At 37.2% G+C, this 16,709-nt stretch overlaps 1 protein-coding gene across 1 annotated transcript in view; it reads left to right on the forward strand.

Moving 5' to 3' along the window:
* ttn.2 (titin, tandem duplicate 2) overlaps positions 1 to 16,709 on the forward strand; it is a 159,728-nt gene that overhangs the window by 69,056 nt on the left and 73,963 nt on the right. Inside the window, exons 102-137 of the mRNA XM_052606767.1 lie at positions 16 to 60; positions 238 to 636; positions 752 to 1,021; positions 1,104 to 1,379; positions 1,480 to 1,619; positions 1,702 to 1,828; positions 1,914 to 2,180; positions 2,289 to 2,555; positions 2,741 to 3,004; positions 3,095 to 3,234; positions 3,321 to 3,447; positions 3,701 to 3,967; positions 4,074 to 4,340; positions 4,441 to 4,707; positions 4,823 to 4,962; positions 5,347 to 5,473; positions 6,290 to 6,432; positions 7,792 to 7,915; positions 8,263 to 8,529; positions 8,619 to 8,716; positions 8,882 to 9,050; positions 9,147 to 9,413; positions 9,530 to 9,796; positions 9,888 to 10,166; positions 12,076 to 12,484; positions 12,567 to 12,691; positions 12,825 to 13,091; positions 13,188 to 13,457; positions 13,544 to 13,843; positions 13,926 to 14,228; positions 14,315 to 14,502; positions 15,392 to 15,506; positions 15,602 to 15,886; positions 15,983 to 16,134; positions 16,228 to 16,375; positions 16,472 to 16,649. Of these exons, the coding sequence (XP_052462727.1) occupies positions 16 to 60; positions 238 to 636; positions 752 to 1,021; positions 1,104 to 1,379; positions 1,480 to 1,619; positions 1,702 to 1,828; positions 1,914 to 2,180; positions 2,289 to 2,555; positions 2,741 to 3,004; positions 3,095 to 3,234; positions 3,321 to 3,447; positions 3,701 to 3,967; positions 4,074 to 4,340; positions 4,441 to 4,707; positions 4,823 to 4,962; positions 5,347 to 5,473; positions 6,290 to 6,432; positions 7,792 to 7,915; positions 8,263 to 8,529; positions 8,619 to 8,716; positions 8,882 to 9,050; positions 9,147 to 9,413; positions 9,530 to 9,796; positions 9,888 to 10,166; positions 12,076 to 12,484; positions 12,567 to 12,691; positions 12,825 to 13,091; positions 13,188 to 13,457; positions 13,544 to 13,843; positions 13,926 to 14,228; positions 14,315 to 14,502; positions 15,392 to 15,506; positions 15,602 to 15,886; positions 15,983 to 16,134; positions 16,228 to 16,375; positions 16,472 to 16,649 (7,744 nt within the window). The remainder of the gene's footprint in view (positions 1 to 15; positions 61 to 237; positions 637 to 751; positions 1,022 to 1,103; positions 1,380 to 1,479; positions 1,620 to 1,701; positions 1,829 to 1,913; positions 2,181 to 2,288; positions 2,556 to 2,740; positions 3,005 to 3,094; positions 3,235 to 3,320; positions 3,448 to 3,700; positions 3,968 to 4,073; positions 4,341 to 4,440; positions 4,708 to 4,822; positions 4,963 to 5,346; positions 5,474 to 6,289; positions 6,433 to 7,791; positions 7,916 to 8,262; positions 8,530 to 8,618; positions 8,717 to 8,881; positions 9,051 to 9,146; positions 9,414 to 9,529; positions 9,797 to 9,887; positions 10,167 to 12,075; positions 12,485 to 12,566; positions 12,692 to 12,824; positions 13,092 to 13,187; positions 13,458 to 13,543; positions 13,844 to 13,925; positions 14,229 to 14,314; positions 14,503 to 15,391; positions 15,507 to 15,601; positions 15,887 to 15,982; positions 16,135 to 16,227; positions 16,376 to 16,471; positions 16,650 to 16,709) is intronic.

A 16,709-nucleotide genomic window follows, 5' to 3' on the forward strand; every position in this document is an offset into this window, starting at 1 on the left:
CTTTTGTTTGTTCAGAGGGAAAGCCTACTGAGGAAGCTGGAAGAGGCAGAGGCTTAAGACGTATGTTTATTTATTAAATTATTTTGATGATTTTCTCCCTCCCTAAGCCATTTTAAGGTTTCATGACTTTACAATAGTCATGAAAGCTCAGTAACAAATATATAAATATGTATGTAATTTGCTTACTATTTGCAGCGGTACTAGTTCCATTTAAACCTCTTTTTTTTTCCATTACAGCAAGACAAACTCCATCTCCTGGTGATGCTGGAAGGGGTAGAGGGCTGAAGCCTGGTGCTGGTGGTGATAAGCCTCCAGGAGAATCACCATTTGGTGCCCAGCTCAAAGCCGTCCCCTTGAAGTTTGTGAAGGAACTCAAAGATATTGTGTTGCAGGAGGCTGAGTCCATTGGCTCATCTGCTGTATTTGAGTGCCAGATCTCTCCATCTACTGCCATCACCACCTGGATGAAGGATGGAAGCAATCTAAGGGAGAGTCCAAAGCACAAATTCACATCTGATGGCAAAGACCGCAAACTGCAAATCATTGATGTACAGCTTTCAGACACTGGGGAGTATACATGTGTTGCAAAGCTTGGCAACAAGGAGAAGACTTCAACAGCTAAACTTATTGTAGAAGGTAGTGCATTGATTATGAGTAAAAATTGTGAATATACAAGCTTAGTCTTATACAAATATATATTCAAAAATTATCACTCAATGAATTGAGATGTTCTTCCTTTTTTTTTCTTTAGAGTTACCAGTGAAGTTCACAAAGAATCTGGAGGAGGAAATGTCTGTGATTAAGGGACAGCCAATGTACCTAACCTGCGAGTTGAGCAAAGACAGGGATGTTGTCTGGAAGAAGGACGGAAAAGAGCTCAAGCAAATTGCTGGCAAAATTCAAATCAATGTTATTGGATTGCAGCGCTCTGTGACAATCCAAGATGCAAATGATGATGATGCCGGTGTTTACACTTGCGAGTGCGAGGACATCAAGACACAAGCCAATGTCAAAGTCATCGGTATGCATATGGAAATATCTTTATGGTTAATTATATTAGTTCTTTACCAAAACATAACTAAACAAAATATGTACCTTTGCAGAAATAATCAGAGATTGGTTAACAAAACCTCTGAGGGACCAGCATGTGAAACCAAAGGCTACTGCCACATTCAAGTGCGAACTGTACAAGGATACTCCTAACTGGAAGTGGTTCAAGGGAGATGAAGAAATTCCCACTGACCCTACAAATAAGACTGAGGTGAAAAAGGTTGGAAAAGATATGACGCTTACAATCAAGAATGCTCAACCTGGTGATGTTGGAGAATATGCCATAGAAGTTGAGGGCCGCAGATATGCAGCAAAACTCACTCTTGGAGGTGTGTTTGGCAGACTTAGCATTATTTACCTTAATGCAAAATGTTGTTTGTTGTAATGTTATATTTCCCTAAATATTATTTTTGTCTTTCATAAATAAAGAGCGTGAAGCTGAGATCTTGAAGCCTCTTGCTAGTGTGGAGGTGGTTGAGAAAGGGGAGGCCAACTTTGATACTGAAATTTCAGAAGATGATGTGCCTGGAGAATGGAAACTTAGAGGGCAGGTTCTAACAAGATCACCGGTAAGATTGTATATAGTTGAAAAAATGCAAATATTTTATATAGGCTATTTTACATAAATATTTATTTATTTTTAATCCCCAGACGTGTGATATCAGAGCTGAAGGAAATAAGAGATTCCTTACATTGAAAGATGTTCAACTTGACCAGGCTGGAGAAGTCTCATACCAAGCTTTGAATGCCATAACTACTGCTATGCTAATGGTCAAAGGTATGTCGTTGATGAGCAGAAAATGCATGGTGAAAAAAGAAAAGCAGTATATATAAGCTAAATTAACTGTTATTCACACCCATAGAAATTGAAATGGACTTCACAGTCCCATTGAAGGATGTTACTGTGCATGAAAAGAAACAGGCAAAGTTTGAATGCACGATCACAAAAGATGTGCCTAAAGTGATGTGGTTGAGAGGATCTGATATTATAACACCAGACCAAAAATATGATATCATTGATGATGGAAAGAAACACATGTTGGTCATAAACCACTGTGAATTTGAGGATGAGGGAGAATATTCTGTTGAGGTGTTGGGTAAAACATCAACGGCCAAACTGACAGTTGAGGGTAAGTTTTCAAGCTATGTTTCAGTCATCATGGGGTCCTTTGAAAAATGTGTTTTGTTCATAAAATCACCAAGCTAAAATGGTTTTGCAATGGACTAACACATTATAGGTATGCGGCTGAAATTCATCTCACCAATATCGGATCAAACTGTCAAAGAAGGTGAAACAGCTCGGTTTGAGCTTGAACTGTCCCATGAAAATGTACCATTGACATGGTACAAAAATGAAACAAAACTGCATCCAAGCAGAACTGTACTTACGCATGTTGATGGAAAGAAACATATATTAGAAATCAAGAATGTCACTCTAGATGATACTTGCCAAATAAAAGCAGAGGCTAAAGGATTATCAACAACAGCAAACCTGACGGTGCTAGGTAACTTATTATTATTATTATTATTTTGATGATAATGATGGTGGTAGTGGTGGTGGGAAGATGAGTGATCCTGAAATCTGTAATCTCGTGAACATCAGTTTGTTGGTATACAAGCTGTTTTATCACACAAACTGTACATTATAGATTCGCTAAAATTATTATTATTATTTTTTATTTTAATATAGAGGGAGATGCCTACTTCACAGTTAAACTGCAAGATTACACTGCAGTTGAGAAAGACGAGGTCACTCTTGACTGCGAACTCAGCAAGGATGTTCCTGTGAAGTGGTTCCACAATGAGACCGAAATTAAAGCCTCCAAGATGGTAACCATGAAAGCTGAAGGCAAGCGAAGAATCTTAAACATCAAGAAAGTTGAAGAAAAAGACAAAGGATTATATGTTTGTGACTGTGGAACAGACAAGACTTCGGCCACGATGAACATTGAAGGTCAGTGATAAACGTTATGCCCATGGAATGTAAATGCAGATTTTTTTCCCTATATTGCCCTAACCCCACCCCATTATTAATTAATTTCAGCACGTGACATCAAAGTGGTGCGACCCATGTATGGTGTTGAGCTATTCGATGGTGAGACAGCTCGGTTTGAGGTGGAAATTTCTGAAGATGATGTCCATGGTCAGTGGAAGCTGCAAGGAGAAGTCCTCTCCCCATCACCTGTAAGGCTACTAAAACTATTTGAAACGGTGACAAATGTAACTTTTGTATGAATGGCATAACTGTATTTTTGTCTTTGTGGCAACAGGATGTTGAAATCATTGAGGATGGCGCTAAGCACATCTTAACTTTGTACAACTGTAAAGTGTCCCAGTCTGGAGAGGTTTCATTCCAGGGTGCCAATGCAAAATGTTCTGCTAATCTAAAAGTGAAAGGTATTTTATGCAGCCACTGTTTGATTCTCCTTTTTGACGACTTGCCAGTTCCTTATCTGAATGAAAGTGTAGAATAACTGACTCCTCGCATGTGGGGGAAACCATCTTAAAGCAATTAGTTTCTATGCATATATTTAAATATATATCAAATATTTGTTTTAAATCTTTTGAATATTGAATATCTTATGTTATTTGAGTTGGTGGATTGTTTATGTGTTATTTAAAAGGGATGTTCTTTATGTGTTTTTTGCAGAGCTTCCCATTACTTTTGTAACACCTCTGGCTGATGTGCATGTATATGAGAAAGATGAGGCAAGGTTTGAGTGTGAGATCTCAAGACAACCAAAAAGCTTCCGTTGGTTGAAAGGAACTCTGGAGATTAAAACTGATGATAAATTTGAGGTACTTCAAGAGGGCAAAAGATTCATTCTGGTGGTCAAATCTGCTGCCTATGAGGATGAGGCTAAGTATATGTTTGAGGCTGAGGACAAGAGAACATCTGCCAAACTTGTTATCCAGGGTAAGGGGGAGAAAATAAATACATAATTAAAAGAAATATGCTTGTCTGTTAAACTTTTTAATACAACTGCTGCCAGATTAAATCATGTGCTTGCATATTTCCCCAGGCATCCGTCTTGAGTTCGTCAGACCCATTAAAGATGTCACCGTTAAAGAGCGTGAGACTGCAGAATTCAGCATTGAACTCTCTCATGAAAAGGTTCAAGTCACCTGGTATAAGAATGACATGCGTTTGCATCCAAGTAAAGTGGTACACTTGTCCGAGGATGGAAAAACCCATACTCTGTCCTTCAAAGAGGTCTCTATTGATGACACTTCTCTAATTAAAGCTGAGGCCCTTGGGAAAACCTGTGAGGCAATGCTTACTGTACTTGGTAGGTATTTTGTAGACACTCTCAAAGGATCATACAGATAAATACTAAATTGTACTGATAAATATTGAATTCAACTTAAATTCCTCTTGTTTATCAACAGAGGGAGAGCCTTACTTTACTACCAAGTTGCAGGACTACACTGCAGTTGAGAAAGATGAGGTTGTCCTGAAGTGTGAAGTGAGCAAATCATCTGCTCAAGTGAAATGGTTCAAAGATGGCAAGGAGATCACTCCCTCTAAGAACGTCCTCATTAAGGCTGATGGAAAGAAACGTATCTTGACAGTGAAGAAGGCAGAGAAGGCCAACATTGGTGAATATGTGTGTGACTGCGGCTCTGACAAAACAACAGCCAAGCTTAACATTGAAGGTATGTATTTTTCATGTATTTTATGTTTGTTTTATGAATCCATATATTGATTAATAGATTAAAATGTATAAAATTACTATGTATAACTTTGCCTCTCCTCTACTGTTCCATGCAGAACGCGATATTAAGATTGTTCGTCCACTGTACAGCGTGGAGGTCACAGAGACAGAGACTGCTCGTTTTGAGACAGAAATCTCTGAGGAGGATGTTCATGGTAACTGGAAACTCAAAGGAGAGGCCCTGCACCAGTCACCGGTAATTTATGTTGCTCCTAAACACCAAATATAACTTACAGATGCTTTTTGAACTTTTTAATGTTTATCAAATTTCAAATAAGATTACAAAAAAAAAATCAAAATTGTATTAAATGAATAGTTCAAAATAAATGCTAATTCTGTCATCATGACATAAAAACAGAATTTTTGGGATTTTTTTATTTTATTTTATTTTTTAAATAAAGAAATATGTATATAAACTAAAGTCATTTGTGGCTTAGAATGGTTACATTCAGAGTGAACTATTCCTTTAAGTGCTTACTATTGTGTTAAATTGTTCAATGTTTTTCATAATTACTGTGAATTGTTCTCTGTGCTGACATGTTCTCATATTTTCTATCATACTTTTCATCTCATTTATTAGGACTGTGAAATTAAGGAGGAAGGCACCAAGCACATGCTTATCCTTTACAATGTTCGCATGGATATGGCGGGTGGTGTGGATTTCAGTGCTGCTAATGCTAAATCAAGTGCTCAGCTCAGAGTTAAAGGTGAGAAGGATGAATATGATGCCTTCTTGCATATTTTGGACAAGCCAGATAAATTGTATCTCTCTGGAAATACCAGAAACAATTAGGATTGTGTTACACAGGCAGATTATATGTGTTGCTTTGAAACACAGTATCTAAAGGCAGTTAAATAAGTCAGTCGCTGCAGTTTATGAATAGCTTGTAAATTATTCTGACAGATGCCATGTAGTGATAACAGGGTGTGAAAAGTATTTATTATGGCAGGGATTATTATGTTAGAGACAGGTTTGGCATCCAGTCAATTTATAATTTAGTTTTTTAGCCTTCTAATATTCTTATTTCAGAAAAAGCAGAGACACTATTATGACATGCAGCCCTCAAACAAATATATGTATATATATTTTTATATAAATTAAGTAACACTTAAGTAACATTGTCCTTTTCCTGGAAAAGTCCAGCAGGATGATTGACAGTAACAGATTTCCTAGCAGGGTGTCATAACAGGGGTGGGCTAGTGGCCAATCAGATGTTGTGGTTATTTTAGAAGCTGCATGCCATATGTAGGGAGTCTCTGTTAGTGATTGGCAGAGGCTTAACAGACCTACCTCCAAATTTTTTTCTGACCATATACATCTTAAGGAAACGCATTATGCAAATGAAGTAGGCCCCCAACTCAAGTCCCTGTCTTGCTGAATCCCACTTGTCCTGGAGGCTTACGAGCTCCAGAGCAGTGGCCTGTTGTCAGCGGGAAAGCGCTATGTGAATTTGTAGTTAAAGGTTTACCGGTGTCTCTCGGAACTTGGAGGTGACTAACAATGTCTTCTCCTGAATCCAAAGCACGAGTGATAGGCCTCCTGAGGCCTCTCAAGGATGTAACAGTGACAGCGGGAGAGACAGCAACCTTTGACTGCGAACTGTCTTATGAGGGCATACCTGTGGAATGGTTCCTAGGGGGTACAAAGCTGGAACCAAGTGACAGAGTAAGTTTGCATATTGTCCCGTATGAATTCAAATGGCAGTTATGGTTTCTGTGAAATGTATAAAGAGTAAACTGTTGGTACACTAATTGAATCATTAATGAATTTAGATTATCACTGTGAATGATAACTCTGACTATTTCATTAATACACTGCTAATGGAATAGCAGTACAGGAAGATCAATTGTGGGAAACTTTTTTAACATCTAGGATTACACGTTTGGATTATTTAACAACTGCAAAACACTTATTTAGCTGTTTTCTACATGTTGCATGCTAGTTCTTTACATCTGTCAGTTAAATGCTTTCCTCATATAAGGACCTGGGGATCAGGATACCAGCTGAGCATTTGATCCGGGGTTTGAGATAACACATAGGGCTATTCTGCTCTGCAAGCGTTCCTTTGGTTATTTTTAACTGCTTCAAGACTCTATGTGCAATGGCAGGTGGCAAGAGGCCTTCTTTTTTTTTTGCAGACATAGCTTGTATTTACACTAAGAAAAGTATGTATGCATGCATGTATTTATGCATTTTGTTAGGAGCATTTAAATGTGTTTGTCATACATGGTAATTTGCAGTGAGTGCGAGTTTGGACTTCAGTCATGGTTTTTATGTATTTAACATGATACTTTTATTAAATTTGATTAGTGTTGTGTAGCAAATGGGTTTAGTAAAAGGCCACATATTTTGGTGATGACAGTAGTTCAAGATCTGTTTGTATTCCTGATATGTTTGTGTGAGAACTTGATTCTTCAAACAGAGATTAGAAAAAAAAAAAAATTTGAAAAAAGCACTAATGAACCATAATTCTAACAGGTTTGATTATTTTTGGACAGATAGGTCTTTATTTTTTTATTTTGCTGCATTATACTGTTTATTGCATTATAACTGATTATTATTATTACTATTATTATTATTATATGAAGACATTATAATGTTGTTTAACAACATGAAAATTTTCATTCATTAGTGATTTATTTATTTATTTATTTTTTGAAATAGTACTGAAAAATTAAAACAAAACAAAAAAAGTCTATGTTCAATTTGTATTTTTTCATGCTGTTTTATATTTAGTTTTATTTTGATTGATGATTTAAGGAAAATATGAAATGTAAGCAAATCATATACATCTGAATTTTAAATCAGTTCATATAGCTTTATTTGTTACACAAGCTACACAGGCCAAATGAGTCTAAACTGACTTCCAGGGCACTTGTTGGGACAGAAAAAGCAGAGGTGTGAAAATGAGAACAGTTCCTAGTGCTCAGCTGTTGATGACTGTTGCAGAGGGGCAGTAAATAGCCTCCCCCACCCTTGACATGGCAAGTGTGCCTGATTTATCAATTGGTTTGATTTACACAGGTGGTGCACCGTTCAGAGGGCAGAACTCACACGCTGACCCTTAGGGATGTGAAACTGACAGAGGCTGGAGAAGTAAAACTCACTGCAAAGGACTTCGTGACACAGGCTCAACTCATTGTAAATGGTGGGTGCCATCTGTTCCCAAATACAGATATAATTTAATTGCTAACAACCATCCCTCATAAAATTAATCAGTCTAAATCATGTTCACATTGAGGTGAGAATATCAACCGTTCTAGTGTTGTAATTGTATTGGTACTCTGCTGTAATTATTAGTGCTCTTATTGGAGCTCAGGTGATTGTCAAAAACATAAAAAACGTTTAAATGTCTGTGTTAAGAAAGTTTTATTTACTAGATTTATTTACTTTTTAAAATAAATAAAAAATTAGTCTGTCTTCAGATATTATCATAGGAAATTATTATATTGTTAAAAAGTGAATTGCAATAAAACAAATACATTTGTTGCACAGAACCTCCAGTTGAATTCACCAAACCTCTTGAGGACCAGACTGTAGAAGAAGAAGCCACCGCTGAACTAGAGTGTGAAGTCTCCAAAGAGAAAGCTGAGGTCAGGTGGTTTAGAGATGGACAAGAAATTCGCAAAACCAAGAAGTATGACATGGTTGCTGATGGCCGTAAAAGAAAACTTCTTATCCATGACTGCACACTTGATGACTCAAAGACATATACCTGTGATGCTAAACAGTTCAAGACTTCAGCCTTCTTAAATGTTGAACGTAAGTCAACCAGAAGGAAAAGACTAAAGCTTAGAATTGAAATAGTACTTGCAATAAAAGACTAAATATGATTGCCTTTTGATCTTCAGCTCCACATGTTGAGTTCTCAAAGCCACTCCATGATGTTGAGGTCAAAGAGAAGGAATCTGCCAGATTTGAATGTGAAGTGTCTCGTGAAAGTGCTAAGGTTTGTTTACCATTCAGTTAATTTTTTTTAATTGACGTTTAAATTTATATCTATATAATTCATAGGTTAGATGTTAGACATTAGATATGTGCAGTTGTCTGACTTTTTTGAAAATGATCACTGAGTTTATTTATCCGTATATATTTCATTGTTCCCTTTGAATAGGTTCGCTGGTTCAAAGATGGTAATGAAATCAGAAAAGGCAAGAAATATGAGATCATTTCTGAAGGAGTAAAACGTATTCTCATCATAAGCAAGTCTGTCTTTGATGATGAAGCAGAATATGAATGCGATGCCAGGACTTCCAAAACCTCTGGAATGCTGACTGTCATTGGTAAATTGTTCTGTTAATTTTTAGTCTGTTAATTTTTAGATTTCAACCACTTGCTTTGAACAGTATTCTGATTTGCATGACTTTTTCTGACCACAGAGGAGGAGACTAGATTCACAAAGAACTTGGCTAATGTTGAAGGCACTGAAACGGACAGTGTTAAACTGATTTGTGAAGTCTCCAAGCCCAGTGCAGAGGTTACATGGTACAAGGGTGACCAAGAGTTGCCTGAAGTTGGTAGATATGAGCATATTGCAGATGGCAAAAAGAGAATCCTAATAATTAAGGGCCTCCGTATGGATGATGCTGGAGAGTACCACTGCAAACTGCCCACCTCACAAACCACAGGGAACCTAAGGATTAATGGTGAGACTGTCTTGCCTTTCAAATTTTACTTCACACCTTACTTCATACCTTGTTTATATAAACTTGCTCCATGCTTGTGATTGATCTAATATTGTAACTGTTTCTTTCCACTTTAGAACTTGCTGCTGAGTTCATTGCAAGGCCTCAAAGCCAGGAGGTGGTTGAAGGTGAAAAGGCACAATTTGTGTGCTCTGTCTCGAAAGACACATATGAAGTGAAATGGCTCAAAGGAGATAAGGAACTTCAATCAGATGACAAATACGATATAATTTCTGAGGGCAAAAAGAGAGTTCTTGTTGTCAAAAATTGTGAACTCAAGGATGAAGGTGGCTTTGTAGTCCTCATTGGGACCACCAGAGCCTCAGCTGATCTGACTGTTCTTGGTATGTATAGTATGTTTTTGTGTATATTTTTGAAAAATTATGATATAAACATGAAAATTTGATTCATAATTATTATTTTTTCTTTTTACAGAAAAGCTGAGGATTATCACTCCTCTAAGAGACATAAAGGCAAATGAAGGACAAGAGACTGTCCTCAATTGTGAAGTTAACACTGAGGGGGCCAAAGCCAAATGGCTGAAGAATAATGAGACTTTATTTGAAAGTAGCAAGTTCATCATGGTCCAGAAGGACAATGTATTCTCTCTGAGGATCAAAGAAACTCAAAAATCAGATGAGGCCAACTACACCATTACACTGACCAACCAACGTGGTGAACACGCAAAGAGCTCTGCCAACATTACTGTGCAAGGTATGACGCATGCTGATATGCAGTGTTAATTTCGTTAATGAAGACGACAATGAAAAATATTCGTTAACGAACATTTTTTATGTGACTAACGAGATGTTGACGAGCTAAAAATAATATCTGATGTCGAAATTATGATGAAATGTATGCCGCGTTTTCGTTAACTAGACGAGACTGGACTATAATGTTATTTGAGGACTACCAGACATTTAAAGTGCATCCTATAGGCTATTGTCCTTCAAAATGTGCGTCCCTGTCATTGGATTGCGATCGGATAAGGGTCTTTTGCATGTCTAGTCAGTATAGATATTGATACGTAGTCTGTTAAATCTGTGCATTATTTTAATGAGCCTTTACTTTGAACAGTTTTAAACCACAGTTACTGTGCGCTTTTGAAGAGAGTTTCATTGTTTTGACTGTAACTGAATACGACACGCTTTTTGAACACTGAATAGAGGATGACAGACAGCCGCAGTGGATAGAAGAGTTTATGTGAATCTGAATTTAATGACTTCAATATTAATCTGTACGTCCCATTGAACTATGGAACAGCTTCTGAACACTTGAAATATGTTTTTGAAAACGTTTTGGTGCTTTGTAATGTTTTTGTTCCTTCCGTCTGGCTCAACAATAACACAGAATAGTATACCCACAATATCGGATTTGGATCGGTCTCGTCTGTCCGATACCCGATCCACAGAAAATGCCTGGATAGGAGCCGATATCGATCCCGAGTATCGGACTGATGCATCCCTACACACAAATATTTATCGTTTAGAGTATCTCATGTAAATACAGTAGGTTATGGATTAAGTGAACATTATATATATATATATATTTAAAAAAAAAATTTTTATAAGCTGCTCCTTTTTCACTTCTGTTAAAGGGATAGTTCATTGTCATAATTTATTCAAGATTTTCCAAATTCATTCCTTGATTTAAATTTCTCATAAGCTTGATTGATTTGGTCTAAAGAAAAAATAATTAATGATTATTTTAATTTGAAAACTACATATAAAATAGCTACCAAAATAAATTTAGGTAACTATGGTTTGGCTAAATCTATTGACTAAAAGTAATGAACAAAAGGTGACAAAAATGCAATGACTTTTTGTTGACTAAAACTGAAAGACTCAAATGACTAAAATGTGACAGACTATTAAGCATTTGTGTCTCAAGACTAAGACTAAGACTAAATAAAAAAATGCCTGCCAGAATTAACACTGCTGATATGCTTTTAATGTAATTATTGCAAGAATATATATATATATATCTAACAGCAACTGTGTTTATATAAAATGGAATCTCTCGTGAACCGTCTGTCATAAAAATGAACATGAATTCCCTATTGAGTGGGGATTTAGTGTACCATCTTGTATTAGTTTAGCAGTAAATGATTATACAGTGACGCCTAAGGGAATTTTATATTTACATTATATTTATGTTTATATTTACAGATATTCATGTATACATGCTTGCAAACATTTGCTTATATTGTTGGTTGACCGAAATGTCTTTCACTATTTGTGTTATACTTTGGAAAAATATTTATGTTTGTACCCATGAAAAAGTTTTGTTTGTTTGTTATTGTGTTACAGTTCACAAAAATTAAGTAAAATGTATCATAATAATAATAATAATAATAATAATAATAATATAGAGTGAATATGTGAGTGAAGCTCACATACTTTATATTTAAAAAAATATTAAAACATTTTTATAAAATAATAAATACAATTTAAATATAAAATACAGAATTAAATATTGTCATATATTTATAATAATATGACATGAATTTCCTGCAGGAGAGTTTAAACTACTAACTTATTTTTAACAAAATGGATTTGAGACTTAGGCTCTGTTTCAGAAAATACATACCTAGTTAACTTATCATAAACCTTAATTTCCACAGAGGAAGATCTGCGAATCATTGTTCCCCCTGAGGATGTTGACACACAGGAGAAAAAGATTGTCAGCTTCACATGCAAGGTGAACAGACCAAATGTAACAGTACAGTGGATGAAGGCAGGTCAGGAAATCACTCTCAGCAAGAGAATTCTGTATCGTGTGGACAAGGACAAGCACACTCTGACCATTAAAGACTGCAGTCTTGCAGATGAGGGTGAATATAGTGTAGTTGCTGGTGCTGATAAGGCCACAGCAGAACTGATCATTAGTGAGGCACCCGCTGACTTCACCGCTCAGCTCAGTGACCAAACCATCACTGAGTTTGAGGATGCTGAGTTCACATGTGAACTGTCCAAAGAGAAGGCTGAAATCAAATGGTACAGAGATGGCAGGGAGATCAGAGAAGGACCCAGGTAAGATTAGTTATTCTAAAGGGTTTTTGTCAAGGGTTCTGTTGGTTTTGAGTATGTTTAATATGCATTTTTAATTTTTAAGATACCAATTTGAGAGAGATGGCAAAACATGTAGACTGCGTATAAAAGAGTGCAGACCAGATGATGAGTGTGAATATTCCTGTGGACTGGATGACAAGAGAACAAGAGCCCGCCTCTTTGTTGAGGGTAAGTTTGTTTCAGTGTCCATTAACAACCTGGAAATATCAGGGAATTTTAATAAATGTAATCTCCAGGTGTAGAAAAGTAATGGAAATGAATAGAAACGTAATGGGTCTTTATGACTTTGTCACCTCTTTAGAGACCCCTGTGGAGATTGTCAGACCACCCACAGATGTGTTTGAGCCCCCAGGCTCAGATGTTGTGTTTGAAGTTGAGCTCAATAAAGACAGAGTTGAGGTCAAATGGCTGAGGAACAACATGACCGTTGTTCAAGGTGATAAGTACCAGATGATGAGCGAGGGTAAGATTCACAGGCTTCAAGTGTGTGAAATCAGACCACGTGATCAAGGCGAGTACAGAGTCATTGCCAAGGACAAAGATGCCAGAGCCAAGCTTGAGCTTGCTGGTAAGATGAATTTATAAATACTGTATATATTCAATGTTTTACAACCAAACACAATCAAATTGAATACGTTTACAATACCTTGGTATTTCTCCACAGCCATGCCAACAATTAAAACCTTGGATCAAGACCTGGTGACAGATGCTGGAAAGCCATTTGTTATGGCAGTTCCTTACAATGCTTACCCGCATGCTGAGGCTGAGTGGTTCTACGATGACATCAGTCTTCCAAAAGACAATGTTAACACTTCTGTTGACAGGACAGAATATAGGCTGAAGGACCCAAAGAAGTCAGAGGAAGGTCGCTATAAAATCCTCATCCAAAACAAACATGGAAAAGGAGAGGCTTTTATAAACCTAAAAGTTATTGGTTAGTTATATTCATTGTTTATCAGTTTGTTTCAGTAAAATATTCTAGGATTATATTGTTGCTTACAAATTTTGATCCTTTCACAGATGTTCCTGGGCCTGTGAAGAACCTTCAAGTTGTTGACACTGCTGATGGTGAGGTCAGCATTGCATGGGAAGAGCCAGAGAGTGACGGTGGCAGCAAGATCTTGGCTTATGTTGTTGAAAGACGTGATATCAAACGTAAGACCTGGACCATGGCCACTGACTGTGCCGATAGCACAGAGTACTGTGTAACTGGCTTGCAGAAAGACTCCAAGTACCTGTTCCGTGTCTGTGCACGTAACCGCATCGGAAGTGGGCCCAATGTTGAGACCGATAAAGCTGTTCAAGCTAAGAATAAGTTTGGTAAGTCAGGAAAATCTGAAAGTCAATTTGTACACACTAATAGGTGATTCTAATTGTTTTTATTTTATTTTATACACTCCAGATGTTCCTGATCCACCACAGAATGTTATTGTTGGAAATGTCAACAAGTTTGGTGCCACAGTCTCCTGGGAACCACCACTGTTCGATGGTGGATCAGAGATCACATCATACATTATTGAGCTCCGTGATAGAACTTCTGTGAGCTGGTCTCCAGCCATGGTGACCAAACCACATGAACGCTCAGCTATTATTAATGACGTTATTGAGAACAAAGAATACATCTTCCGTGTTAAGGCTGAGAACAAGGCTGGAATTGGCAAACCAAGTGCGGCCACTAACCCAGTGAAGATCATGGACCCTATTGGTTTGTAAAATCCCATATATCATTCATTTTAGCATACATGAATGCATTCATACCTAATAAAAGCATCGTAATGTTTTGATCCACAGAGAGGCCGAGCCCTCCACTGAATTTGACACACTCTGAACAGACAAAGGACTCCTGTCTGTTGACATGGGAGACTCCCTTAAAAAATGGAGGCACACCAATCACTGGCTACATCATTGAGAGATGTGAAGAAGGCACAGACAAGTGGCTTAGATGCAATGCCAGGCTTTGGCAGGACCTGGTCTACAGGGTAAATTTGCCAAAGACTGTGTGTGTGTGTGCCCTTGTTTTTGTGTCATATCAGTACACAACTCTGTATAATGACATGGGTATGACACAGGTATTACAAGGAGAGGGTGACTTATGAGGATATAACCCATGTCCCCATTTTTCAAAATGCGTATAAATCATACAGAATAAGTTTTTTTGAGAAAGTAAAAATGCAGAAAGTTTCCTGTGAGGGTTAGGGTTAGGTGTAGGGTTGGTGTAGGGCCATAGAATATACAGTTTGTACAGTATAAAAACCATTACGCCTATGGGATGTCCCCACTTTTCACAAAAACAAACGTGTGTCTCTGTGTGTGTGTGTGTGTGTGTGTGTGTATATATATATATATATATATATATATATATATATATATATATATATATATATATATATATATATATATATATATATATATATATATATATAATATATATATATATATATATATATATATACACACACACACACATACACACATAAAGAGGGTTCACTCATATTACTATAAATGGTAGTGCAATGTACTGTATGGTGGAATAAGCCCTGCTTTTTAAATTAATGAGTAGTTATTGTGACCCTGCAGCTGCTATTAGAATCTCTGTTTTCCATAGAGATATGCACTTAGGAATGCACTTGCTTTTTCAACCTGCAATATATGCTATTTAAGCATAGATTTTAATGTAAGGCAAGAGTTAGGCAAGCTGTTTTTGAGATGGTAATTTTCCAATTCAAGTAAATAGGATTTGGTCTTTTATGCCTAGCTGCCTAGAAGCATTGTGAACTTGGTTGCTGAGTGGACTGACTTTAGTTTGCTTCCTGTAATAGTGTGTATTAGTATTGTTTTGTGATGCTTATATTGTCATCCATTCCACAGATTTCAGGCCTGAAATTTGGAACAAAATACAGCTATAGAGTACTTGCTGAGAATGCAGCTGGCCAGTCTGACCCCTCAAATATTGTTGGGCCCGTGTTGGCAGATGATCCCCACTGTAAGTGATCTCCGTACCATTGCACCCTAAATAATATTTGATATATCTGAATCTTTGGAAATTGTTTAACACATGATGCGCTTCTCTTGTCACAGTTGCACCTACTCTCGACCTGAGTGCATTTAAGGATGGTCTAGAGGTTATTGTCCCTAATCCTCTTACAATTCGTGTCCCTATCACTGGGTACCCGGTGCCCACAGCAAAGTGGACATTTGGTGAAAATGCACTTACAGCTGGTGACCGTGTGTCCATGGTTACAAAGTCGACCTTCACCGAGCTCATTGTAACCCCAAGTGTGCGCCCTGACAAAGGCACATACTCCTTGACATTGGAAAATGATGTGACCAGTGTCTCAGGAGAGATTGAAGTCAATGTCATTGGTATGCACACAATTTTATTATAAATATATATACATAAATTTACAGTTCAGAAAGTAAAAAGTTAAGTGTTATACTTTATTTTACTCTTCATTCAAGCCTCTCCAAGTGCACCCAAAGACTTAAAGGTTGCAGAAGTGACCAGAAAGCATGTTCACTTGATGTGGGAGTCACCTGAACATGATGGAGGCAGTCCGATCACAGGCTATCAGGTTGAAAAGCGTGAGGTTTCCAGAAAGACCTGGGTGAAGGTATAAATATTCCTAATATATTTGACCATTAATTTCATTGAATGGTACTGTGAACCTACAGTGATCCCTTTCACTGTGTTTATGTGATTTTAGGTGATGGCAGGTTTGCAAGACCAGGAATATACAGTCACAGATGTTGTTGAGGGCAAGGAGTACTTGTTCAGAGTTATTGCCTGCAACAAATGTGGCCCTGGAGAGCCCGCCTACATTGATGACCCAGTGAACGTGTCTTCACCTGCAAGTGCGTGTTAATACTAATGATAGATTAGTCAGTGTTAAATATTTGCAATATCAAATCATTTATAATTTCTCGTGCGTGCATGTGTGTTATTTACAGCTATACCAGACCCACCAGAAAATCTTAAATGGAGAGACAAGTCTGCTAGCAAGATCTTCTTGTCATGGGAACCTCCCAAGTGGGATGGTGGAACTCCAATTAAGGGCTATATTGTTGACAAATGTCAACGTGGTACTGACAAGTGGGAACCATGTGGAGACCCAGTTCCTGATCTTAAGTAAGTTATCATTTTCAGATGAATTACTCTTCCAAGTGAATTAAGTTGATTACATGCATG

The sequence above is a fragment of the Carassius gibelio genome, chromosome A9, assembly GCF_023724105.1.
Source record: "Carassius gibelio isolate Cgi1373 ecotype wild population from Czech Republic chromosome A9, carGib1.2-hapl.c, whole genome shotgun sequence".
NCBI classification, from domain to species: domain Eukaryota; kingdom Metazoa; phylum Chordata; class Actinopteri; order Cypriniformes; family Cyprinidae; genus Carassius; species Carassius gibelio.